The sequence below is a fragment of the Bos taurus genome, chromosome 19 (assembly GCF_002263795.3).
Source record: "Bos taurus isolate L1 Dominette 01449 registration number 42190680 breed Hereford chromosome 19, ARS-UCD2.0, whole genome shotgun sequence".
In the NCBI taxonomy this organism is placed as follows: domain Eukaryota; kingdom Metazoa; phylum Chordata; class Mammalia; order Artiodactyla; family Bovidae; genus Bos; species Bos taurus.
In genome coordinates, this window is record NC_037346.1 from 21140454 (window position 1) to 21162767 (window position 22314).

At 39.9% G+C, this 22314-nt stretch overlaps 1 protein-coding gene across 5 annotated transcripts in view; it reads left to right on the top strand.

Moving 5' to 3' along the window:
- Positions 1–22314, top strand: part of EFCAB5 (EF-hand calcium binding domain 5) — a 107253-nt gene that overhangs the window by 17480 nt on the left and 67459 nt on the right. For 2 of the 5 annotated variants that reach the window (XM_024980696.2, XM_059878302.1), the window contains exons 1-3: positions 1419–1609; positions 2266–2328; positions 7275–7356. In XM_024980696.2, coding sequence (XP_024836464.1) covers positions 1568–1609; positions 2266–2328; positions 7275–7356 — 187 coding nt within the window. In that variant the 5' untranslated portion in view covers positions 1419–1567. Of the gene's footprint in view, positions 1–1415; positions 1610–2265; positions 2329–7274; positions 7357–22314 lie in introns of those variants that run through there. The other 3 variants (XM_059878304.1, XM_059878301.1, XM_059878303.1) reach the window with 3 other exon arrangements.

The following is a 22314-nucleotide window of genomic DNA, read 5'->3' on the forward strand; positions in this document are numbered from 1 at the left end:
TCTCCAAAGGCAGTACAATGGGTTTATTTGAGCAGAACATATGTTGCTAAAAAGAAAGTGAATACTCTAGCACATTATACACGTGTGCTAAGTCACTTCAGTCGTGTCTGACTCTTTGCAACCCTAGGGACTGTAGCCCTCTGGCTCCTCTTTCCATGGGACTCTCCAGGCAATAATACTGGAGTGGGTTGCCATGCCCTCCTCCAGAGGATCTTCCCAACCCAGGGATTGAACCTGCATCTCTTATGTCTCCTGCATTGGCAGATGAGTTCTTTACCACTAGCAACCCATTCCAGTGCTCTTGCCTGGAGAATCCCAGGGATGGGGGACCCTGGTGGGCTGCATCTATGGGGTCGCACAGAGTCGAACATGACTGAAGCGGCTTAGCAGCAGCAGCAGCACCACCTGAGTAGCCCCTGAAAGTGAAAGTGAAAGTGAAATCGCTCAGTTGTGTCCGACTCTTTTCGACCCCATAGACTATAGTCTATCAGGCTCTTCTGTCCATGGGATTTTCTAGGCAATAGTATTGGAGGGGGTTGCCATTTCCTTCTCCAGGGGATCTTCCCGACCCAGGGGTCGGACCCAGGTCTCCCTCATTGTAAACAGACGCTTTACTGTCTGAGTAGCCCCTAGCACCAGAGAAGGTGATGGCACCCCACTCCAGTACTCTTGCCTGGAAAATCCCATAGCACACTGCTGCTAAGTCACTTCAGTCGTGTCTGACTCTTAGCGACCCCATGGACTGCAGCCTACCAGGCTCCTCTGTCCATGGGATCTTCCAGGCAAGAGTACTGGAGTGGGGTGCCATTGCCTTCTCCAGCAGCAGCCCCTAGTACATTATAAATAAATAATTTCACATTAAAAAGTCCATGGATTGTAACTTTCCTAGAGGCAGAAGCCATGTGTATAAAATTTACTTTTTATGTAGCACCTAGCTACACAAACTCTTAAATTATTTTTGGTACAACAGTGATTTTGATCATCTGTGACTGAATCTAGTCATTTGCAATGAAGAAGGGGAGGTGGCAATTATCCATTTTTATTGCTTAGTATGAATAAATAAGCCAGATAAATCATATTCCTCTCAGAACTCCCCCCTCCAAAAATACTTTTTAGCAACGTTATTATTCTAATGTCTGTCTTTTTCACACAAATTAGGTAGCCAAAAGAGTTTCACTTCATTTCACTTTGTAATTTCAAAAATTAATGAGGATGGTGATAATGTTTTAAAATTCAATTGCATTATTGTTGCTGGTTTGTTTGTTCTTTTTCACGCTAGTGGTGATGACTACTGTGGTAGTCTCCTGTTTCCCTTAACACTGGCCTAGTACTAATCTAGCTTTGGTCAGTAACAACAGTAATAACAGTAACACAGTTTGAGAAGTTTACCGGTTGAGAACTTATAACCATTCAATAGAATGGTGGGATGAGGTGGGGGTGGGGGCAGATTTTGATCTTTCAGAGCATTTTTGGTTGTTTGTTAATGTTTTCTTTCCCTCTTTTTGAAATTAATACTAGTCTGGTAATACTTTTTCTTACCACTTGGTGATACCTTTTTGTGGTCCAGATGAGTGAGTCAGCACCTCAAGAGGAACCTAAACCTGCTCAGGTATCTGGTCTGCATAGTTTCTAACCATTTAACCATGAGAGGATTTGAGATTCAATTTGGGAAATTGAGATGCAATGTCGTATACTGTCATTGAATTATTTCTCTTTTTAATTGATGTGTTCTCCATTAAGTTTTGACAAAAATGGGGTCAACTAATAGTTGAGTCACAGTGGCCTGCTTCCAGTTGCTTGGTATTCTTGGTATATAACAGGTCTGTTACCATTTGAATTTTTTAATACAGCTACTCTATGTGATTTTATTTGGTATGATGTTTACTCATGTGAATTTTTTACATAAAAAAACTTGCTATGCTAAGCTAAGGCGCTTCAGTCGTGGCCGACTCTGTATGACCCATAGACAGCAGCCCACGAGGCTTCCCCATCCCTGGGATTCTCCAAGCAAGAACACTGGAGTGGGTTGCCATTTCCTTCTCCAATGCAGGAAAGTGAAAGTAAAGATGCTCAGTCATCTCCGACTCTTAGCGACCCCATGGACTGCAGCCTACCAGGCTTATCCATCCATGGGATTTTCCAGGCAAGAGTACTGGAGTGGGTTGCCATTGCCTTCTCTGAAAGCTTGCTATGCTAGAGTATAAAACATTAGTTTTATTTCCAGCCCCTATTGAATACCATTTACTAAAACTATGTCCATTTCAGGAAAATGGAAAAGAAGACAAAGAAAGGAACCAGGAAGGAAGTGAAGCAGAAGAGCTTATTCAGGTAGAGTTTTCATGAATAATCAGATGTTAATGCTGGAGAGTAACTGGAGAAATTAATTTTCCTAGGCGTAAAAAAAAGATGTGGATACAGTGGAGGTGAGAAATAGATTTAAGGGACTAGATCTGATAGATAGAGTGCCTGATGAACTATGGATGGAGGTTCGTGACATTGTACAGGAGACAGGAATCAAGACCATCCCCATGGAAAAGAAATGCAAAAAGCAAAATGGCTGTCTGGGGAGGCCTTATAAATAGCTGTGAAAAGAAGAGAAGCGAAAAGCAAAGGAGAAAAGGAGAAAAGGAAAGATATAAGCATCTGAATGCAGAATTCCAAAGAATAGCAAAAAGAGATAAGAAAGCCTTCCTCAGCGATCAATGCAAAGAAATAGAGGAAAACAACAAAAAGGGAAAGACTAGAGATCTCTTCAAGAAAATTAGAGATACCAAGGGAACATTTCATGCAAAGATGGGCTCGATATGGACAGAAATGGTATGGACCTAACAGAAGCAGAAGATATTAAGAAGAGGTGGCAAGAATACACAGAAGAACTGTACAAAAAAGATCTTCATGACCAAGATAATCACTATGGTGTGATCACTCACCTAGAGCCCGACATCATGGAATGTGAAGTCAAGTGGGCCTTAGAAAGCATCACTACGAACAAAGCTAGAGGAGGTGATGGAATTCCAGTTGAGCTATTTCAAATCCTGAAAGATGATGCTGTGAAAGTGCTGCACTCAATATGTCAGCAAATTTGGAAAACTCAGCAGTGGCCACAGGACTGGAAAATGGCAGTTTTCATTCCAATCCCAAAGAAAGGTAATGCCAAAGAATGCTCAAACTACCTCACAATTGCACTCATCTCACACGCTAGTAAAGTAATGCTCAACATTCTCCAAGCCAGGCTTCAGCAGTATGTGACCCATGAACTTCCAGATGTTCAAGCTGGTTTTAGAAAAGGCAGAGGAACCAGAGATCAAATTGCCAACATCTGCTGGATCATTGAAAAAGCAAGAGAGTTCCAGAAAAACATCTATTTCTGCTTTATTGACTATGCCAAACCCTTTGACTGTGTGGATCACAATAAACGTGGAAAATTCTTCAAGAGATGGAAATACCAGACCTGCCTCTTGATAAACCTATATGCAGGTCAGGAAGCAACAGTTAGAACTGGACATGAAACAACAGACTGGTTCCAAATAGGAAAAGGAGTACGTCAAGGCTATATATTGTCACCCTGCTTATTTAACTTATATGCAAAGTACATCATGAGAAACCCTGGGCTGGAAGAAGCACAAGCTGGAATCAAGATTGCCAGGAGAAATATCAATAACCTCAGATATGCAGATGACACCACCCTTATGGCAGAAAGTGAAGAGGAACTCAAAAGCCTCTTGATGAAAGTGAAAGAGGAGAGTGAGAAAGTTGGCTTAAAGCTCAACATTCAGAAAACAAAGATCACGGCATGCAGTCTCACCACTTCATGGGAAATAGATGGGGAAACAGTGGAAACAGTGTCAGACTTTATTTTTCTGGGCTCCAAAATCACTGCAGATGGTGACGGCAGCCATGAAATTAAAAGATGCTTACTCCTTGGAAGAAAAGTTATGACCAACCTAGATAGCATATTGAAAAGCTGAGACATTACTTTGCCAACAAAGGTCCGTCTAGTCAAGGCTATGGTTTTTCCAGTGGTCATGTATGGATGTGAGAGTTGGACTGTGAAGAAAGCTGAGCGCCAAAGAATTGATGCTTTTGAACTGTGGTGTTGGAGAAGACTCTTGAGAGTCCCTTGGACTGCAAGGAGATCCAACCAACCAGTCCATTCTAAAGGAGATCAGCCCTGGGTGTTCTTTAGAAGGAATGATGCCAAACTTGAAACTCCAGTACTTTGGCCACCTCATGCAAAGAGTTGACTCATTGGAAAAGACTGATGCTGGGAGGGATTGGGGGCAGGACGAAATAGGGGACGACAGAGGATGAGATGGCTGGATGGCATCACCGACTCGATGGACGTGAGTTTGAGTGAACTCTGGGAGTTGGTGATGGACAGGAGGCCTGGCATGCTGTGATTCATGGGGTCGCAAATAGTCGGACACAACTGAGTGACTGAACTGAACTGATTCAAAAAGATAAAATGGCAAATGGGAAAAAACAAACACATGTTGATCATTAAGCTGACTCATGTGAGTCAGTTTCAGGAAACTTCCGCAGAGAGGTAAATTATTTGTGAAGAGCTATTATGACTTTATAGAAATGGTATGGACCTAACAGAAGCCGAAGATATTAAGAAGAGGTGGCAAGAATACACAGAAGAACTGTACAAAAAAGATCTTCACAACCCAGATAATCACAATGGTGTGATCACTCACCTAGAGCCAGACAGCTTGGAATACGAAGTCAAGTGGGCCTTAGGAAGCATCACTACTAACAAAGCTATTGGAGGCGATGGAATTCCAATTGAGTTATTTCAAATCTTGAAGGATGACGCTCTGAAAGTGCTGCACTCAATATGCCAGCAAATATGGAAAACTCAGCAGTGGCCACAGGGCTGGAAAAGGTCAGTTTTCATTCCAATCCAAAGAAAGGCAATGCCAAAGAATGCTCAAACTACCACACAATTGCACTCATCTCACACACTAGTAAAGTAATGCTCAAAATTCTCCAAGCCAGGCTTCAACAATACATGAACTGTGAACTTCCTAATGTTCAAACTGGTTTTAGAAAAGGCAGAGGAACCAGAGATCAAATTGCCAACATATGCTGGATCATTGAAAAAGCAAGAGAGTTCCAGAAAAGCATCTATTTCTGCTTTATTGACTATGCCAAAGCCTTTGACTGTGTGGATCACAACAAACTGTGGAAAATTCTTCAAGAGATGGGCATACCAGACCACCTGACCTGCCTCTTGAGAAATCTGTATGCAGGTCAGGAAGCAACAGTTAGAACTGGACATGGAACAACAGACTGGTTCCAAATAGGAAAAGGAGTTCGTCAAGGCTGTATATTGTCACCCTGTTTATTTACCTTATATACAGAGTACATCATGAAAAACCCAAGGCTGGAAGAAGCACAAGCTGGAATCAAGATTGCCAGGAGAAATATCAATAACCTCAGATATGCAGATGACACCACCTTTATGTCAGAAAGTGAAGAACTAAAGAGCCTCTTGATGAAAGTGAAAGAGGAAAGTGAAAATGTTGGCTTAAAGCTCAACATTCAGAACATTAAGATCATGGCATCCGGTCCCATGACTTCATGGCAAATAGATGGGGAAACAGTAGAAACAGAAAGAGACTTTATCTTTTTGGACTCCAAAATCACTGCAGATGGTGACTGCAGCCATGAAATTAAAAGATGCTTGCTCCTTAGAAGAAAAGCTATGACCAACCTAGACAGCATACTAAAAGCAGAGACATTACTTTGCCAACAAAGGTCCGTCTAGTCAAGGCTATGGTTTTTCCAGTAGTCATGTATGGATGTGAGAGTTGGCCTATAAAGAAAGCTGAGCGCCAAAGAATTGATGCTTTTGAACTGTGATGTTGGAGAAGACTCTTGAGAGGTCTCTTAGACTGCAAGGAGATCCAACCAGTCCATCCTAAAAGAGATCAGTCGTGAGTGTTCATTGGAAGGATTGATGTTGAAGCTGAAACTCCAATACTTTGGCCACCTGATGTGAAGAGCTGACTCATTTGAAAAGACCATGATGCGGGGAAAGATTGAAGGCAGGAGGAAAAGGGGATGACAGAGGATGAGATGGTTGGATGCCATCACCGACTCAATGAAAATGAGTTTGGGTAAACTCCGGGAGTTGGTGATGGACAGGAAGGCCTGGCGTGCTGCAGTCCATGGGGTTGCAAAGAGTTGGACATGACTGAGTGAACTGAACTGATTATAACTTTATAGATAAAGTTCGCTTTCTAAAATTAGCACTGTTATCCTGCATATGAGAATCACCAGTTATTAGGGGAACTTCACTATCATTCTGAAAATGTAATTTCCAAGTTAATCATTTAAGTAAGTTTGTGTTTAAATAAATAGAAGGCTTCTATGAGGAAAAATATTTTAGAGAAAAGGGGAGGCAAGTGAAAATAGTTATATGGATTCACCATGAAGTTGACTAATGTGAGTCTTAAAATATTCTATACCTTTTAAAAGTATATCAGGGAGTTCCCTGGTGGTCCAATGGTTAAGAATCTGCATTGCAATGCAGGGGACTCGGGTTTGATCCCTGTTTGGAAATCTAAGATCCTATGTGCCTTGGAGCAACCAAGCCGGAGCGCCATAACTAGAGCACCCACGTGCTGCAACTACGGAGCCCATGTGCCACAACTGCAGAGTCCATGTGCCCATAAAGAAAGATTGCACATGACACAGTAAAGTTTCCACACGCTTTGACTAAGACCAGCATAAATAAATATTCTAAATTAACTTCTAAAAAAGTGTATCAGCATGAGTACAAAAAGCTATTTTACCACCATTTATTTATAAAGCTAAAGTTTACTTTCCTTAATGAAGATGAAAATGTTTTTCTCTCCACCACAAACTTAGAAAGTGATTCTAATAGTCAAAGAAAACAGCCGCATTTTCAAAGGTTCAGAGGTTCGATTTCACTCCATTGTGGTCTCAAATTATGTTTTTAGAAACATAATTTCTAATTAATCCTTGTATAATTCAAGGATTAATGTACATCTGGAATAATAATCTTAGCCTGTTTCTTTGTTAGCCGTAGGAAGATATGATGACGTGGTGAACCAATGAATGAAGCCAATAGACTGTGATTACTGCTTTGCTTCTAATACAGAGCATTAAATCCTAGGAAAATCAAGGAGGAATATTTGGTAACTTTTACAAGGAATTTATCTGCATTCTTTCATTGGGAGAGCTGATGCAACTTTGATGAAAAGCAATTTATTTTTTAACTGGTGTTTCTTTTCTCCTTTCAGTCTTCACAGAGTATATCAGACAGTTCGGCATTAGGGACCCACAGCAATGTGATAGGAGCAGCAGCAAACAAAAAATCCCAAGGTAGAGAACTAGCTTTTCTCCTACACACTAGAATGTAAAACTATTGTGAAGTTTTCATTGGGGATGGATTCTTCAAGATTTTGCCTTTCAAAAATATAATACCAGGAATGAATATATACACACATACTTTTGTTATTGTTCAGTTGCTCAGCTGTGTCCGACTCTTTGCAACCCCATGGACTGCAGCACGCCAGGGTTCTCTGTCCTTTACCATCTACCAAAGCTGGCTCAAACTCATATCCATTGAGTCAGTGATGTTGTCCAACCATCTCATCTTCTGTTGTCCCCTTCTCCTCCTGCCTTCAATCTTTCCCAGCATCAGGGTTTTTTCTAATGAGTCAGCTCTTCGCATCAGGTGGCCAAAAGTACTCGAGCTTCAGTTTCAGAGTCAGTCCTTCTAATGAATATTCAGGGTTGATTTCCTTTAGGATTGACTGGTTTGATCTCCTTGCAGTCTGATGGACTCTTAAGAGTCTTCTCCAACCCACAATTCAAAAGCATCAATTCTTCAGCATTTTGCCTTCTTTATGGTCCAACTCTCACATCCATACATGACTACTGGAAAAATCGTAGCTTTGACTATATGGACCTTTGTCAGCAAAGTAATGTCTCTGCTTTTTAATACGCTGTCTAGATTTGTCATAGCTTTTCTTCCAAGGAGCAAGTGTCTTTTATATACATACATATATATGTGTGTGTGTGTGTGTATATATATGTATACATATACATATATACATATGTATACATATACATATATGCATATATATATGTATATACACACACACACACACACACATATATATACATTTTTTTTTTTTTTTTACTATGGCGTGTGACGTGTGGAATCTTAGTTCCCTGACCAAGGATAAAACCCAAGCCCTCTGCAGTGGAAACACCGAGTCTTAACCACTGGACCACCAGGGAAGTTCACCCAGGGGTATTTTAAATGCAATTTGGGAAATAGTCAATGTGGGAGACCTGGGTTCAATCCCTGGGTTGGGAAGATACCTTGGCAAAGGGAACAGCTACCCACTCCAGTATTCTGTCCTGGAGACTGTATATCCATGGGGTTGCAAAGAGTCAGACACGACTGAGTGACTTTCACTTTGAAATATATTCCCTTCAGACCTACTGTACAGCACATGGAACTTCCAACGCATGGAACTCTACTCAATGTTATGTGGCAGCCTGGATGGGAAGGCAGTTTGGGGGAGAATGGATACATATATATGTTTGGCTGAGTCTCATTACTGCCCACCTGAAACTATCACAAGGTTGTTAATTGGCTATACCCCAATACAAAATAAAAAGTTTAAAGAAAAAAATATATTCCCTTTACTTTCTATTGACACTTTTGAAGCAACTTTATTAATCTTGTACTTAAAGAGAAAATTTACCTAAGAGTGGACTGACACAGCAGACAACCCATAAATACAGAAATCTAGTGATTCGACCTGCCTGTTGTTTTTCTGTTTCTTCTTTTTACTTCTGTACTTGACAACACATTTGTTCTGTTTGACTTTTAGCCCAATCCTTAATCCAAATTCTACATGATTATGCAGGTTGAAAATTTACATGATCAAAAGGCAACAACTAAATAGGCAAGATAGTCATCCCTTTTACTACTGTTCTTCTAATTTTAGATACTTAGTGAAATCCTATACTACATAAATTTTTCACAATATTTAAAATTTAACAATTTATATTTTAGTTAATTGAAATTCTTTCGAACTTAGTTTCCAACTATCAAGTGTTTAATATGTGCTAGGCTGAACTATAATAATAATTATTAAAGCATTTTCTAAACTATAACTTGCTATATAGATGCTAGCTATAACTTATAGATGCTTACTCTTCTCAAAGTATTTTTCTGTGTTTTAAACCAATTAAAAGAATTATTTACTATTTCTTATTAGTTCATATTATAATACATATGCATGAAGAATCAAACTATTCAGCATTTATTTTGCCTTTATTGTAAACTTTCACAGTTCAGTAACTTTAAAAAATTTCTTGGCAAGTCCTTCCCTCCCTGCCCCCCACCACCAGTTTCCTGATTTTGCTTCCTCCTCACTCCCTCCTTCCACCACCACTACCCCATAAATCCCTTTGCTTTTACCATACTCACATGGACCAGCTTTATAAATAAACTCTTTCATTTTAAACTTGCTAAACAGAATTGTGATCTTGGTAGTTTCCTATAAATTTAATTAGATGTTCACTTTAATCAGTTTATGGCCAAATCTGTACATGCAAGTCACATGTGTATTCCATTCTTTAATTTATTGCCTCTCTAGAAAACATGTCAAGAGTTTATAGTCTTTCCTATTCTCATACTTTGAATTTGTTACTGCTTTATAATGTATGATAGAGGGAAATGTATTGTTTGAGTAAGTCTGTTCATCCCAGTATATGATATACATTGAAAATATTGCAGTTGCTTGTTGCAATATCAAATGCAATACAATGTATTTATTTATTCAGTCATCAGTCACTATTAATTTTAATATTCTAAATCTCCCTTTGTAAATATGTATGTGTTTGTGTATGTGTATGTGTGTGTGTAATAAGTGGGAAGAGGAACTGTTATTCCAATTTCAACACATCAAAATAAGTGTCTTTATCTTTGTTGTATGCTGTGCTGTGCTTAGTTGTCTGATTCTTCGTGACCCTGTGGACTGTAGCCCTCCACGCTCCTCTGTCCATGGGATTCTCCGGTCAAGAATACTGGAGTGGGTTGCCATGCCCTCCTCCAGGGGATCTTCCCAACCCAGGGATCAAACCTGTGTCTCCTGCGGCTCTGCACTGCAGGCATATTCTTTACCACTGAGCCACCAGGGAAGCCCATCCTTGTTATATACTTATCAAAATTAAAATGATGTTATTTTTCCAGGAAGCTCCTAGAATACACTCAAATACTTATCTTTGCATAGAAAATATTGTGTCTAAATGTATCATGTGAGTTCCTCGTTTCTTTCCCTGGTTATTACATTTTTCAGGCTATGAGCTGAACTTGTGTTTTGAGAAATTTTATTTCTTTTTTTATTGATTTGCTCAGCTTTATTCTTATTACACAGCCCTAAGTTTTAAAAAATTCTGCAGGAAAATACCTTTTCCTATAGCTATTGAATTTTAATGTCAATAGTTTTAATAGTGCTTCTTTTCCTCCTCTCACAGTAGTTTTTCTATATTATGTCAAATGTTAAGAAATCCTGACAGATCAAGCCAGCTGAGCTTCAGACAGGACCTGTGTTTTAAGAGAACATGGCACATATGTTGAGTAGCCCTGCTGGGTCAATTTTCACCAATTCAATCAGCGGCCAGTCCCTCTAAGGTTGTATGCCTTCTGTGAAGAAAGAGTCTGCTAGAGCTTATTATAATGTGAATTGTAATTCATTCCTATTTGCGTTCTTAAATAGAGTTGTGCTGAGGCCATGCCCAGCAGTGGGCCAGGTACTGAGTGCAGAAAATGATGAAAGTCATTTATAAAAATCATTGGACCTTTCAGAATATGAATAAGAAATTTTTTTGTGTTTCTACTTCTTTAATTGAAAGCATTTGTGCCTGTAGTGCCTGAATAGGACTTTGTATGATATAAGGTGGGTTAATACAGAGTGAAGATGTGCATGTTGGGTAAGTATTTGAAAAGCTCTTAATTCCAAAGAAGCTTAGAAAGTCCTGAAAAAGAATTTCAGTGCTTAGCATAGTGCCTGGCACTATGACATCAATAATTACTTATTGAGTGAATATGTAAACGAATCAATCTATCTGTAAAAGATTTAGGACTATATAAGCATAGGCTCGAAGAAGGCAATGGCACCCCACTCCAGTACTCTTGCCTGGATAATCCCATGGATGGAGGAGCCTGGTAGGCTGCAGTCCATGGGGTCGCTAAGGGTCGGACACGACTGAGCGTCTTCACTTTCACTTTTCACTTTCATGCACTGGAGAAGGAAATGGCAACCCACTCCAGTGTTCTTCGCCTGGAGAATCCCAGGGACGGGGGAGCCTGGTGGGCTGCCGTCTATGGGGTTGCACAGAGTCGGACACGACTGAAATGATTTAGCAGCAAGCATAGGCTAAAAAAACCAGTATTTGCTTGAAATTGTATTCAGTTAAACTCCTTAATTAATTTTCCATTGGGGCAGTGCCGTAATTTATGAATTCAGAGATCACCCAATCAAAGGACTGCTACTGATAGGCTTATTCAGAATCCTGATTTACTGACCCTGCTATTGGTGTGTCTCCTTTTGTTTTCTTGGTATTATCGCTCTAAGAGAGAAGTGTTTGACCAGAGTTGTAACCAAACACACATCTACTTCCATTCTGTGTGTTGGTAGGGAGAGAGCAAGCACTAGGATTATTGCTTGCTGCTAAGTCACTTCAGTCGTGTCCGACTCTGTCACACCATAGGGAGCAGCCCACTAGGCTACTCTGTCCCTGGGATTCTCCAGGCAAGAATATTGGAGTGGGTTGCCATTTCCTTCTCCAATGCATGAAAGAGAAAAGTGAAAGTAAAGTCGCTCAGTCGAGCCCGACTCTTAGGGACCCCATGGACTGCAGCCTGCCAGGCTCCTCTGTCCATGGGATTTTCCAGGCAAGAGTACTGGAGTGGGTTGCCATTGCCTTCTCCGGAGGATTATTGCTTAGCAACCTGTAATATCAAGCACACTAGAGGAGCACTAGCAGTCTGCAGCAAAGATAAGAGAATGCCCTTGTTCATTTGTAAGTTTACTAATGAGCCAGATATTAAGATGGCTAGATATTAAGTTGCTATACATCTGGAGGAGGGATATCTGCCTTGGGTTATGCTGGAGAGGTTAAAAGGAAAGAGAGACTGCATTTTTAAAATCTAAGTTATGTAAGATAGATTTCTACTGCTCAAATTGAAATTTTAATAATACATCCTTCTTTAAACTCTTCTTCTTGTAGTTTCTGTGATTCTAATGTATCCTGGTTTCCTCCCAACTCCCTAGTCACTCTCAGACTCCTGTGTAAATGTACTTTATCTGCCTATTCTTCTAAAATGTTGCACAAAATTCCTTTTATGGTCCTCTTCTCACTCTAGACAGAGTGAGCTCATCCAATAATAATAATAGTAATAATGACTATAAATGCTTCAGGATATATGTGTTATATATATAATTTCATATATGTATATGTATAATTTTCTCATCATGATTATCCTACAAAGTATAATTATATTCCCATCTTGTAGAAATAGAGTCTAAGTTTATAAGCTTATTCTATAAGGAACTACTATATGTTAGAGCTGAAATTTGAACCCTGATACCTCTTATTCCAATGCCTATAATATTTTTTAACACAGTGTTTATTCATTCATCAAATACTTGAGTACTTACTATGTTTCTGACACTGTTCTAACCACTGCTAACTAAGAATTCAGTAGTAACCAACACGGACAACATATCTTCATTAATGAGTCTTAATTTCAAAAGGTGGGTTAAAAAAAGATTATTCTTCCTAAAAGATCTATGGGTTTAGCCAGTGTCATAAGGAAAATAAGGAATATAAAAATTATAAAAGTTATCAAGGAAAAAATAGAAATTTCTTTTTAGCAGATGAACAAAGCAATCAATATAAGTTTATCAAGGTTTCTGGATACAAAGTCAATATACAAAAACAATTATATTTCTATTATATATTAGCAACAAACAATGAAAATTTTAAGATCCAATTTTAATGTCTTACAACCCCCTAAATATCTCAAAGTAAGTCTAACCAAAAATGAACAAAACCTCTACACTGAAACTATAAAGCATAATTAAAAGAAATTAAAGATGACCTAAATAAATGAAAATATATACCTTATTCATGAATTAGAAGGGTTAATGTTGTTAAGATAGTAGTGCTTTTTCAACTGACCTCTAGCTTCACTGTAATTCTAATAAAAACTTATGCAGGGTTCTGTATGTGTGTCTGTGTGTTTATAAAATGACAATTTGATTCTAAAATTTATGTAGAGGTGCAAAAGACCCAGAAAAGCCAAGGAAATCTTGAACAACACAGCTAGAGGATTTATATTTCTAAATATCAAGATTTATAGTTAAGTAACAAAAATTAGGACAGTATGACATTGGCATAAAAATAGACAAGCCAATGGAACAGAGTCCAGGTGAAAATCCTGTATTGAAAACAAGAATGATGCCAAAATGGAAAATATGTATTTTTGAGTTCTACCTCACCCCACACATGAAAACAAATTCTGCATGTATTATAGATGTAAATGTGAATGATAAAACAGTAAATAATTTTAGAAGAACACAGGAGAATATTATCACAATTTGGGGGTAGACAAAGATTTCTTAAAACACAAAAGATGCTGACTATAAAATAAATAAATGAGGAATGAACACATTAAAATTAAGAATTTTATTTTTGTTCATTAGAAAACACCATTAAGAGAGTGAAAAGCCAAGCAAAATATGAGAAAAGATACTTACAATACCTGTGTTCATCAAAGGTTTTTAACTATATAGAGAACCCCTACAAATCAGTAAGACAGACAATCCAGTGGAAAAATGGACAATAGCTTTGAACAAATACTTTATCAGAGAAGATATTCAAACGCCTGTAAAGAGAGGGAAATGTGTTCTAGTTCATTTGTCACCAGGGAAATGCAAATTAAAATCATAAGATAAACTATGTGTTCTGCAGAATAACTGAAATAAAAGACAATGCCAAGTTGGCAAGGATATGGAAAACAAGAATTTTCATACATTGATGGTAGGAACGTAAATTGGTACAACTTCAGAAAACTGTTTGGCACTGTTTCTAAGGTGAATATATATATACCCTATGATCAGCATTTATACTTCTAGGTACATACCAAGATAAATGAATGTATATGTCTACCAAAAGACATGTAGAGGATTGATCATGGCAGCTTTTTTGTAATAATCAAATCTGGAAAGTATTCAAATATTCTATCAGCAGTAGAATGAATAGAAAAAACTGTAGCATGTTCACATAATGTAATACTATGAAGCTACTGCCAGGCAACGTGGATAAAAGTAGTTAAGTTATTGAGCAAAAAAAGGTACTATTAATAGAGCACATGTTGTATGATTCCATCAATATGAAGTTCAAAAACAGATAGTATGAATCCATAATGTTGAGAGTCAAGGGAATGTGACCAGACAGAGGGAGGAACGGGAAAAGGCCTAGAAGGAGAGGAGGAAAGAGAGAGATAGGAAGAGAGGAAGGAAGGAAGGGGGAAAGCAAGGAAGGGAAGGGAAGGGAATGGAAGGAGGGAGGGAAGGAGGAAGGAAAGTCAGTGTTAACCTTTGAAGGAACATTGTGATTGAAAAGGTAGCATGAGAGGGATTCTGAAGTCTTGGTGAGGCTCTTTTATCTTTTTTTTAAATATGGTAAAATATAGACAATGTTTATCACTTTAACTATCTGTAACTATGCAATTCAGTGACATTAAATGTATTCACAAAGTTGATTCACAAATTATCCCCATCCCTACTCAAGACTCTTTCATCATCCCTAACAAAAACTCTGTACCCATTAAACAGTATTTCCCCCTTCCCCTCTCCCCTCACCCCACTGTGATTTCTATTCTACCTTCTGTCTATGAATTTAGCTACCTCATGTAAGTGGAACCATACAATATTTGTCCTGTGTCTGGCATATTGCACTAAACATAATGTTTTCAAAGTCCATCCATGTTGTTCAGTTCAGTTCAGTCGCTCAGTCATGTCTGACTCTGCGACCCCGTGAATTGCAGCACGCCAGGCCTGCCTGTCCATCACCAACTCCTGGAGTCCACCCAAACCCATGTCCATTGAGTCGGTGATGCCATCCAACCATCTCATCCTCTGTTGTCCCCTTCTCCTCCTGCCCTCAATCATTCCCAGCATCAGGGTCTTTTCTAATGAGTCAGCTCTTTGCATTAGGTGGCCAAAGTATTGGAGTTTCAGTTACATATATCAAAATTTCATTTTTCTATGGATGAATTTCTGTTTTTTAAATAACCATCAATCCTCTACTCTTTTATTTACTTTGCTCTTTTTATCCACTTTGACTTTATCTTGCAGCTTGCTGATTGATTGTTTTCTGACGTTCAAGCCAATGTATTGACGATTTATTGGCAACAACAATCCTTTTTCATTTTCAAGTAATCTCTCTTGCTTTATTGGTTTGTTTAGTTTATTTTTTTTTAAATAAGCTTTTATTTTTAGACTACTTGTTAAGTTTACCAAAACAAAAATTGTGAAGGTAATACAGAGAATTCCTCTCTACCCCATATCCAGCGTTCAGATCAGATCAGTCGCTCAGTCATGTCCGACTCTGCGACCCCATGAATTGCAGCACGCAAGGCCTCCCTGTCCATCACCAACTCCCTGAGTTCACTGAGACTCACGTCCATCAAGTCAGTGATGCCATCCAGCCATCTCATCCTCTGTCGTCCCCTTCTCCTTTTGCCCCCAATCCCTCCCAGCATCAGTCTTTTCCAATGAGTCAACTCTTCGCATGAGGTGGCCAAAGTACTGGAGTTTCAGCTTTAGCATCATTCCTTCCAAAGAAATCCCAGGGCTGATCTCCTTCAGAATGGACTTGTTGGGTCTCCTTGCAGTCCAAGGGACTCTCAAGAGTCTTCTCCAACACCACAGTTCAAAAGCATCAATTCTTTGGCGCTCAGCCTTCTTCACAGTCCAACTCTCACATCCATACATGACCACAGGAAAAACCATAGCCTTGACTAGATGAACCTTTGTTGGCAAAGTAATGTCTCTGCTTTTGAATATGCTATCTAGGTTGGTCATAACTTTCCTTCCAAGGAGTAAGTGTCTTTTAATTTCATGGCTGCAGTCACCATCTGCAGTGATTTTGGAGCCCAGAAAAATAAAGTCTGACACTATTTCCACTATTCCACTATTCCATCTATTTCCCATGAAGTGATGGGACCAGATGCCATGATCTTCGTTTTCTGAATGTTGAGCTTTAAGCCAACTTTTTGACTCTCCACTTTCACTTTCATCAAGAGGCTTTTTAGTTCCTCGTCACTTTCTGCTATAAGGGTGGTGTCATCTGCATATCTGAGGTTATTGATATTTCTCCTGGCAATCTTGATTCCAGCTTGTGCTTCTTCCAGTCCAGCGTTTCTTATGATGTACTCTGCATATAAGTTAAATAAGCAGGGTGACAATATACAGCCTTGACGAACTCCTTTTCCTATTTGGAACCAGTCTGTTGTTCCATGTCCAGTTCCATGTCACAGTTGTTGCTTCCTGACCTGCATACAATTTCTCAAGAGGCAGATCAGGTGGTCTGGTATTCCCATCTCTTTCAGAATTTTCCACAGTTTATTGTGATCCACACAGTCAAAGGCTTTGGCATAGTCAATAAAGCAGAAATAGATGCTTTTCTGGAACTCTCTTGCTTTTTCGATGATCCAGCGGATGTTGGCAATTTGATCTCTGGTTCCTCTGCCTTTTCTAAAACCAGCTTGGACATCTGGAAGTTCACGGTTCACATATTGCTGAAGCCTGGCTTGGAGAATTTTAAGCATTACTTTACTAGTGTGTGAGATGAGTGCAATTGTGCGGCAGTTTGAGCATTCTTTGGCATTGCCTTTCTTTGGGATTGGAATGAAAACTGCCATTTTCCAGTCCTGTGGCCACTGCTGAGTTTTCCAAATTTGCTGGCATATTGATTGCAGCACTTTCACAGCATCATCTTTCAGGATTTGGAATAGCTCAACTGGAATTCCATCACCTCCACTAGCTTTGTTCATAGTGATGCTTTCTAAGGCCCACTTGACTTCACATTCCAGGATGTCTGGCTCTAGGTCAGTGATCACACCATTGTGATTATCTGGGTCGTGAAGATCTTTTTTGTACAGTTCTTCTTGTATTCTTGCCATCTCTTCTTAATATCTTCTGCTTCTGTTAGGTCCATACCATTTCTGTCCTTTATCGAGCCCATCTTTGCATGAAATGTTCCTTTAGTATCTCTGATTTTCTTGAAGAGATCCCTAGTCTTTCCCATTCTGTTGTTTTCCTCTATTTCTTTGCATTGATCGCTGAAAAAGGCTTTCTTATCTCTTCTTGCTATTCTTTGGAACTCTGCATTCAGATGTTTATATCTTTCCTTTGCTCCTTTGCTTTTCGCTTCTCTTCTTTTCACAGCTATTTGTAAGGCCTCCCCAGACAGCCATTTTGCTTTTTTGCATTTCTTTTCTATGGGAATGATCTTGATCCCTGTCTCCTGTACAATGTCACGAACCTCCATCCATAGTTCATCAGGCACTCTATCTATCAGATCTAGGCCCTTAAATCTATTTCTTACTTCCACTGTATAATCATAAGGGATTTGATTTAGGTCATACCTGAATGGTCTAGTGGTTTTCCCTACTTTCTTCAATTTCAGTCTGAATTTGGCAATAAGGAGGTCATGGTCTGAGCCACAGTCAGCTCCTGGTCTTGTTTTTGCTGACTGTATAGAGCTTCTCTATCTTTGGCTGCAAAGAATATAATCAATCTGATTTCGGTGTTGACCATCTGATGATGTCCATGTATAGAGTCTTCTCTTGTGTTGTTGGAAGAGGGTGTTTGCTATGACCAGTGCATTTTCTTGGCAAAACTCTATTAGTCTTTGCCCTGCTTCATTCCATATTCCAAGGCCAAATTAGCCCGTTACTCCAGGTGTTTCTTGACTTCCTACTTTTGCATTCCAGTCCCCTATAATGAAAAGGACAATCTTTTTTGGGTGTTAGTTCTAAAAGGTCTTGTAGGTCTTCATAGAACCGTTCAACTTCAGCTTCTTCAGTGTTACTGGTTGGGGCATAGACTTGGATTACTGTGATATTGAATGGTTTGCCTTGGAAACAAACAGAGATCATTCTGTCGTTTTTGAGATTGCATCCAAGTACTGCATTTTGGACTCTTTTGTTGACCATGATGGCCACTCCATTTCTTCTGAGGGATTCCTGCCCGCAGTAGTAGATATAATGGTCATCTGAGTTAAATTCATCCATTCCAGTCCATTTCAGTTTGCTGATTCCTAGAAGGTCGACATTAACTCTTGCCATCTCTTGTTTGACCACTTACAATTTGCCTTGATTCATGGACCTGACATTCCAGGTTCCAATGCAATATTGCTCTTTACAGCATCGGACCTTGCTTCTATCACCAGTCACATCCACAGCTGGGTATTGTTTTTGCTTTGGCCCCATCCCTTCATTCTTTCTGGAGTTATTTCTCCACTAATCTCCAGTAGCATATTGGGCACCTACTGACCTGGGGAGTTTCTCTTTCAGTATCCTATCATTTTGCCTTTTCATACTGTTCATGGGGTTCTCAAGGCAAGAACACTGAAGTGGTTTGCCATTCCCTTCTCCAGTGGACCACATTCTGTCAGATCTCTCCACCATGACCCGCCCATCTTGGGTTGCCCCACAGGCATGGCTTAGTTTCATTGAGTTAGACAAGGCCTTGGTCCTAGTGTGATTAGACTAGTTAGAAAACACAGACTAGTTTTCTGTGAGTATGGTTTCAGTGTGTTTGCCCTCTGATGCCCTCCTGCAACACCTACTGTCTTACTTGGGTTTCTCTTACCTTGGGTGTGGGGTATTTCTTCACGGCTGCTCCAGCAAAGTGCAGCCATTGCTCCTTACCTTGGACGAGGGATATCTCCTCACTGCCGCTATTATTAATATCTTATGTTAGCATGGCATATTTGTCACTATCAAGGAGCCAGTATTGATACATTATAACTAAGATCCATATGTTATTCAGATTTCCTTAGTTTTACCTGGTGTTCTTTTAGTGCTCCAGGAAACCTCTCTAGGATACAAAATTTAGTTGTCATGTCCCTTTAGACTTTTCTTTGCTCTAACGGTTTATCAGATTTCCTTGTTTTTTATGACCTTGACAGTGTTAGAGAAAAATACCATCAGGTATTTTTGCAGAGTGGCCCTAATTGGGATTTGTCTGATTTTTTTAAAAATTCATAATGTGACTGAGATTATTGGTTTTTGGAGAAAGGTTACAGAGAATAATTGCTATTGCCATTTCATGCTATCAAGTGTATCATATATGCCATCAGCACAGCTCATTTGTCACAATTAATGAACCAATGTTGACTTTTCATTGTTGATATTAGCCTTGAGATCATCTGACTGAGATAGCAGTTGTCATGTTTCTCCACTGTAAAGTTATTCTTTTTCCTCTGTTTCTTTATTTCCCCTATTTCTAACTGTGCTCTTTGAGAAGTCACTATGCACAGCCCACACTTTAGGAGAAGAGAATTAAAAAAAAAAAAAAAAGGAGAAGAGAATTATGCTCTAGTACCTTGAGGTCAGAGTACATAAGTTATTTGGAATACTTCTGCACAGGAGATATTTCTATTTCCCCCATTTATTTATTTATTTATTGAAGTATTTGTTTATATCAGTATCAGTTCAGTTAGTTCAGTTCAGTCGCTCAGTCGTGTCCGACTCTTTGTGACCCCATGAATTGCAGCACGCCAGGCCTCCCTGTCCATCACCAACTCCCTGAGTTCACTCAAACTCGTGTCCATCGAGTCAGTGATGCCATCCAGCCATCTCATCCTCTGTCATCCCCTTCTCCTCCTGCCCCCAATCCCTGCCAGCATTAGAGTCTTTTCCAATGAGTCAACTCTTCGGATCAGGTGGTCAAAGTATTGGAGTTTCAGCTTTAGCATCATTCCTTCCAATGAAATCCCAGGGCTGATCTTCTTCAGAATGGACTGGCTGGATCTCCTTGCAGTCCAAGGGACTCTCAAGAGTCTTCTCCAACAACACAGTTCAAAAGCATCAATTCTTCTGCGCTCAGCTTTCTTCACAGTCCAACTCTCACATCCATACATGACCACTGGAAAAACCATAGCCTTGACTAGACGGACCTTTGTTGGCAAAGTAATGTCCCTGCTTTTGAATATGCTACTAGGTTGGTCATAGCTTTCCTTCCAAGGAGTAAGTGTCTTTTAATTTCATGGCTGCAGTCACCATCTGCAGTGATTTTGGAGCCCAGAAAAATAAAGTCTGACACTGTTTCCATTGTTTCCCCATCTATTTCCCATGAAGTGATGAGACCAGATGCCATGATCTTAGTTTTCTGAATAGACATTGATATTTATTTTATACTGGGGTTATAATCCAGTATTACTTTGTTGCTCAAATTGTCCCATTTTTGGCCTTTGAGAGAGCTTTCAGTTGATTACTGATTCCCTACAGCATGTCCCAATCAATGCAGAGGTTGCTTTAAGCTCTTTACTTTCTGGCACTAGAAGATACTCCAGGCTCTTCTTGAATATTTCTTGCCCTAGTCCTAGAATCAGCCATTTCTTCAATAAGTCATGATTTCTTTCTTTTCTTTTCCTTTTTTCACTGTGCACTACGTGACATGTGGGATCTTAGTTCCCCATCAGGGATGAAACCTGTGCCCCCTGCAGTGGAACCTCGGAGTTTTAACCACTGGACTGTCAGGGAAGTCCCATTTTTTAGTTGGAGAATGATAATAGAAACAAAAGTCTGACCACTAGGTTTCTAAGTTCTCTTAATTTTCAAAAATGATAAAAACTATTATTTCCTGTTTGCATTTGGGAATCCCTGTTTGCTTTTCTGTGGATGACGTTTCTGTTTTCTGTAGCCTGCTGCCTGAGATTTTAGAGGAGGGGTGAGATATGCAGAGAGTGAAGTCTGCTGGAAATTCATTTTCTATGGGTGGAGGCATTGTCCTGCCTCTCTCACCCAGACCCACTTGTCTCAACTCAAGGGTGAATGCCTCTGGTGCCTGATGATTAGCTTCAGTGGGGATGAAGATACACAAAAAGATCAATCACTCCCCTGTTACCCATATATACATTCTTTAAGCTTAGAGTGCCTCATCAGTTCAGTTCAGTTCAGTTGCTCAGTCGTGTCTGACTCTTTGCGACCCCATGAATTGCAGCACTCCAGGCCTCCCTGTCCATCACCAGCTCCCGGAGTTCACCCAAACTCATGTGCACTGAGTTAGTGATGCCATCCAGCCATCTCATCCTCAGTTGTCCCCTTCTGCTCCTGCCCCCAATCCCTTCCAGCATCAGGGTCTTTTCCAATAAGTCAACTCTTCGCATGGAAGGAAAGTTATGACCAACCTAGATAGCATATTATAAAGCAGAGATATTATTTTGCCAACAAAGGTCTGTCTAGTCAAAGCTATGGCTTTTCCAGTAGTCATGTATGTATGTGAGAGTTGGACCATAAAGAAAGCTGAGCACTAAAGGATTGATGCTTTTGAACTGTGGTATTGGAGAGACTCTTGAGAGTCCCTTGGACTGCAAGGAGATCAAACCAGTCAATCCTAAAGGAAATCAACCCTGAATATTCATTGGAAGGACTGATGCTGAAACTCCAATACTTTGGCCATCTGGTGTGAACAACTGACTCCTTGGAAAAGACCCCAATGCTGGGAAAGATTGAAGGCAGGAGGAGAAGGGGATGACAGAGGATGAGATGGTTGGATGGCATCACCGACTCAATGGACATGAGTTTGAGCAAACTCCGGGAGTTGGTGATGGACAGGGACGCCTGCTGTGCTGCAGTCCATGGGGTCACAAAGAGTTGAACACGACTGAGCAACTGGACTGAACTGAATCCCACTTACCTTACATTTTTCAGAGACCTTCAAAATTTCTGACTACTGAAGGCCCTCTTTATTATTCTTAGCATTCTTATGTTCATATTAAAACACACACAGGGACTTCTCTGGTGGTCCACTGGTTAAGAATTCACCTTGCAGTTCAGGGGATGGGGGTTTGACCCCTGGTTGGGAAACTAAGATCCCACACACCCCAAAGGGGCAACTAAGCCCACGGGCCACAACTAGAGAGTCCATGTGCTGCAAGGAAAGATCCCCCATGCTGCAACTAAGACCCCACGCAGACAAACAAATGAATATTTAAACCTCCCCACACACACACCCT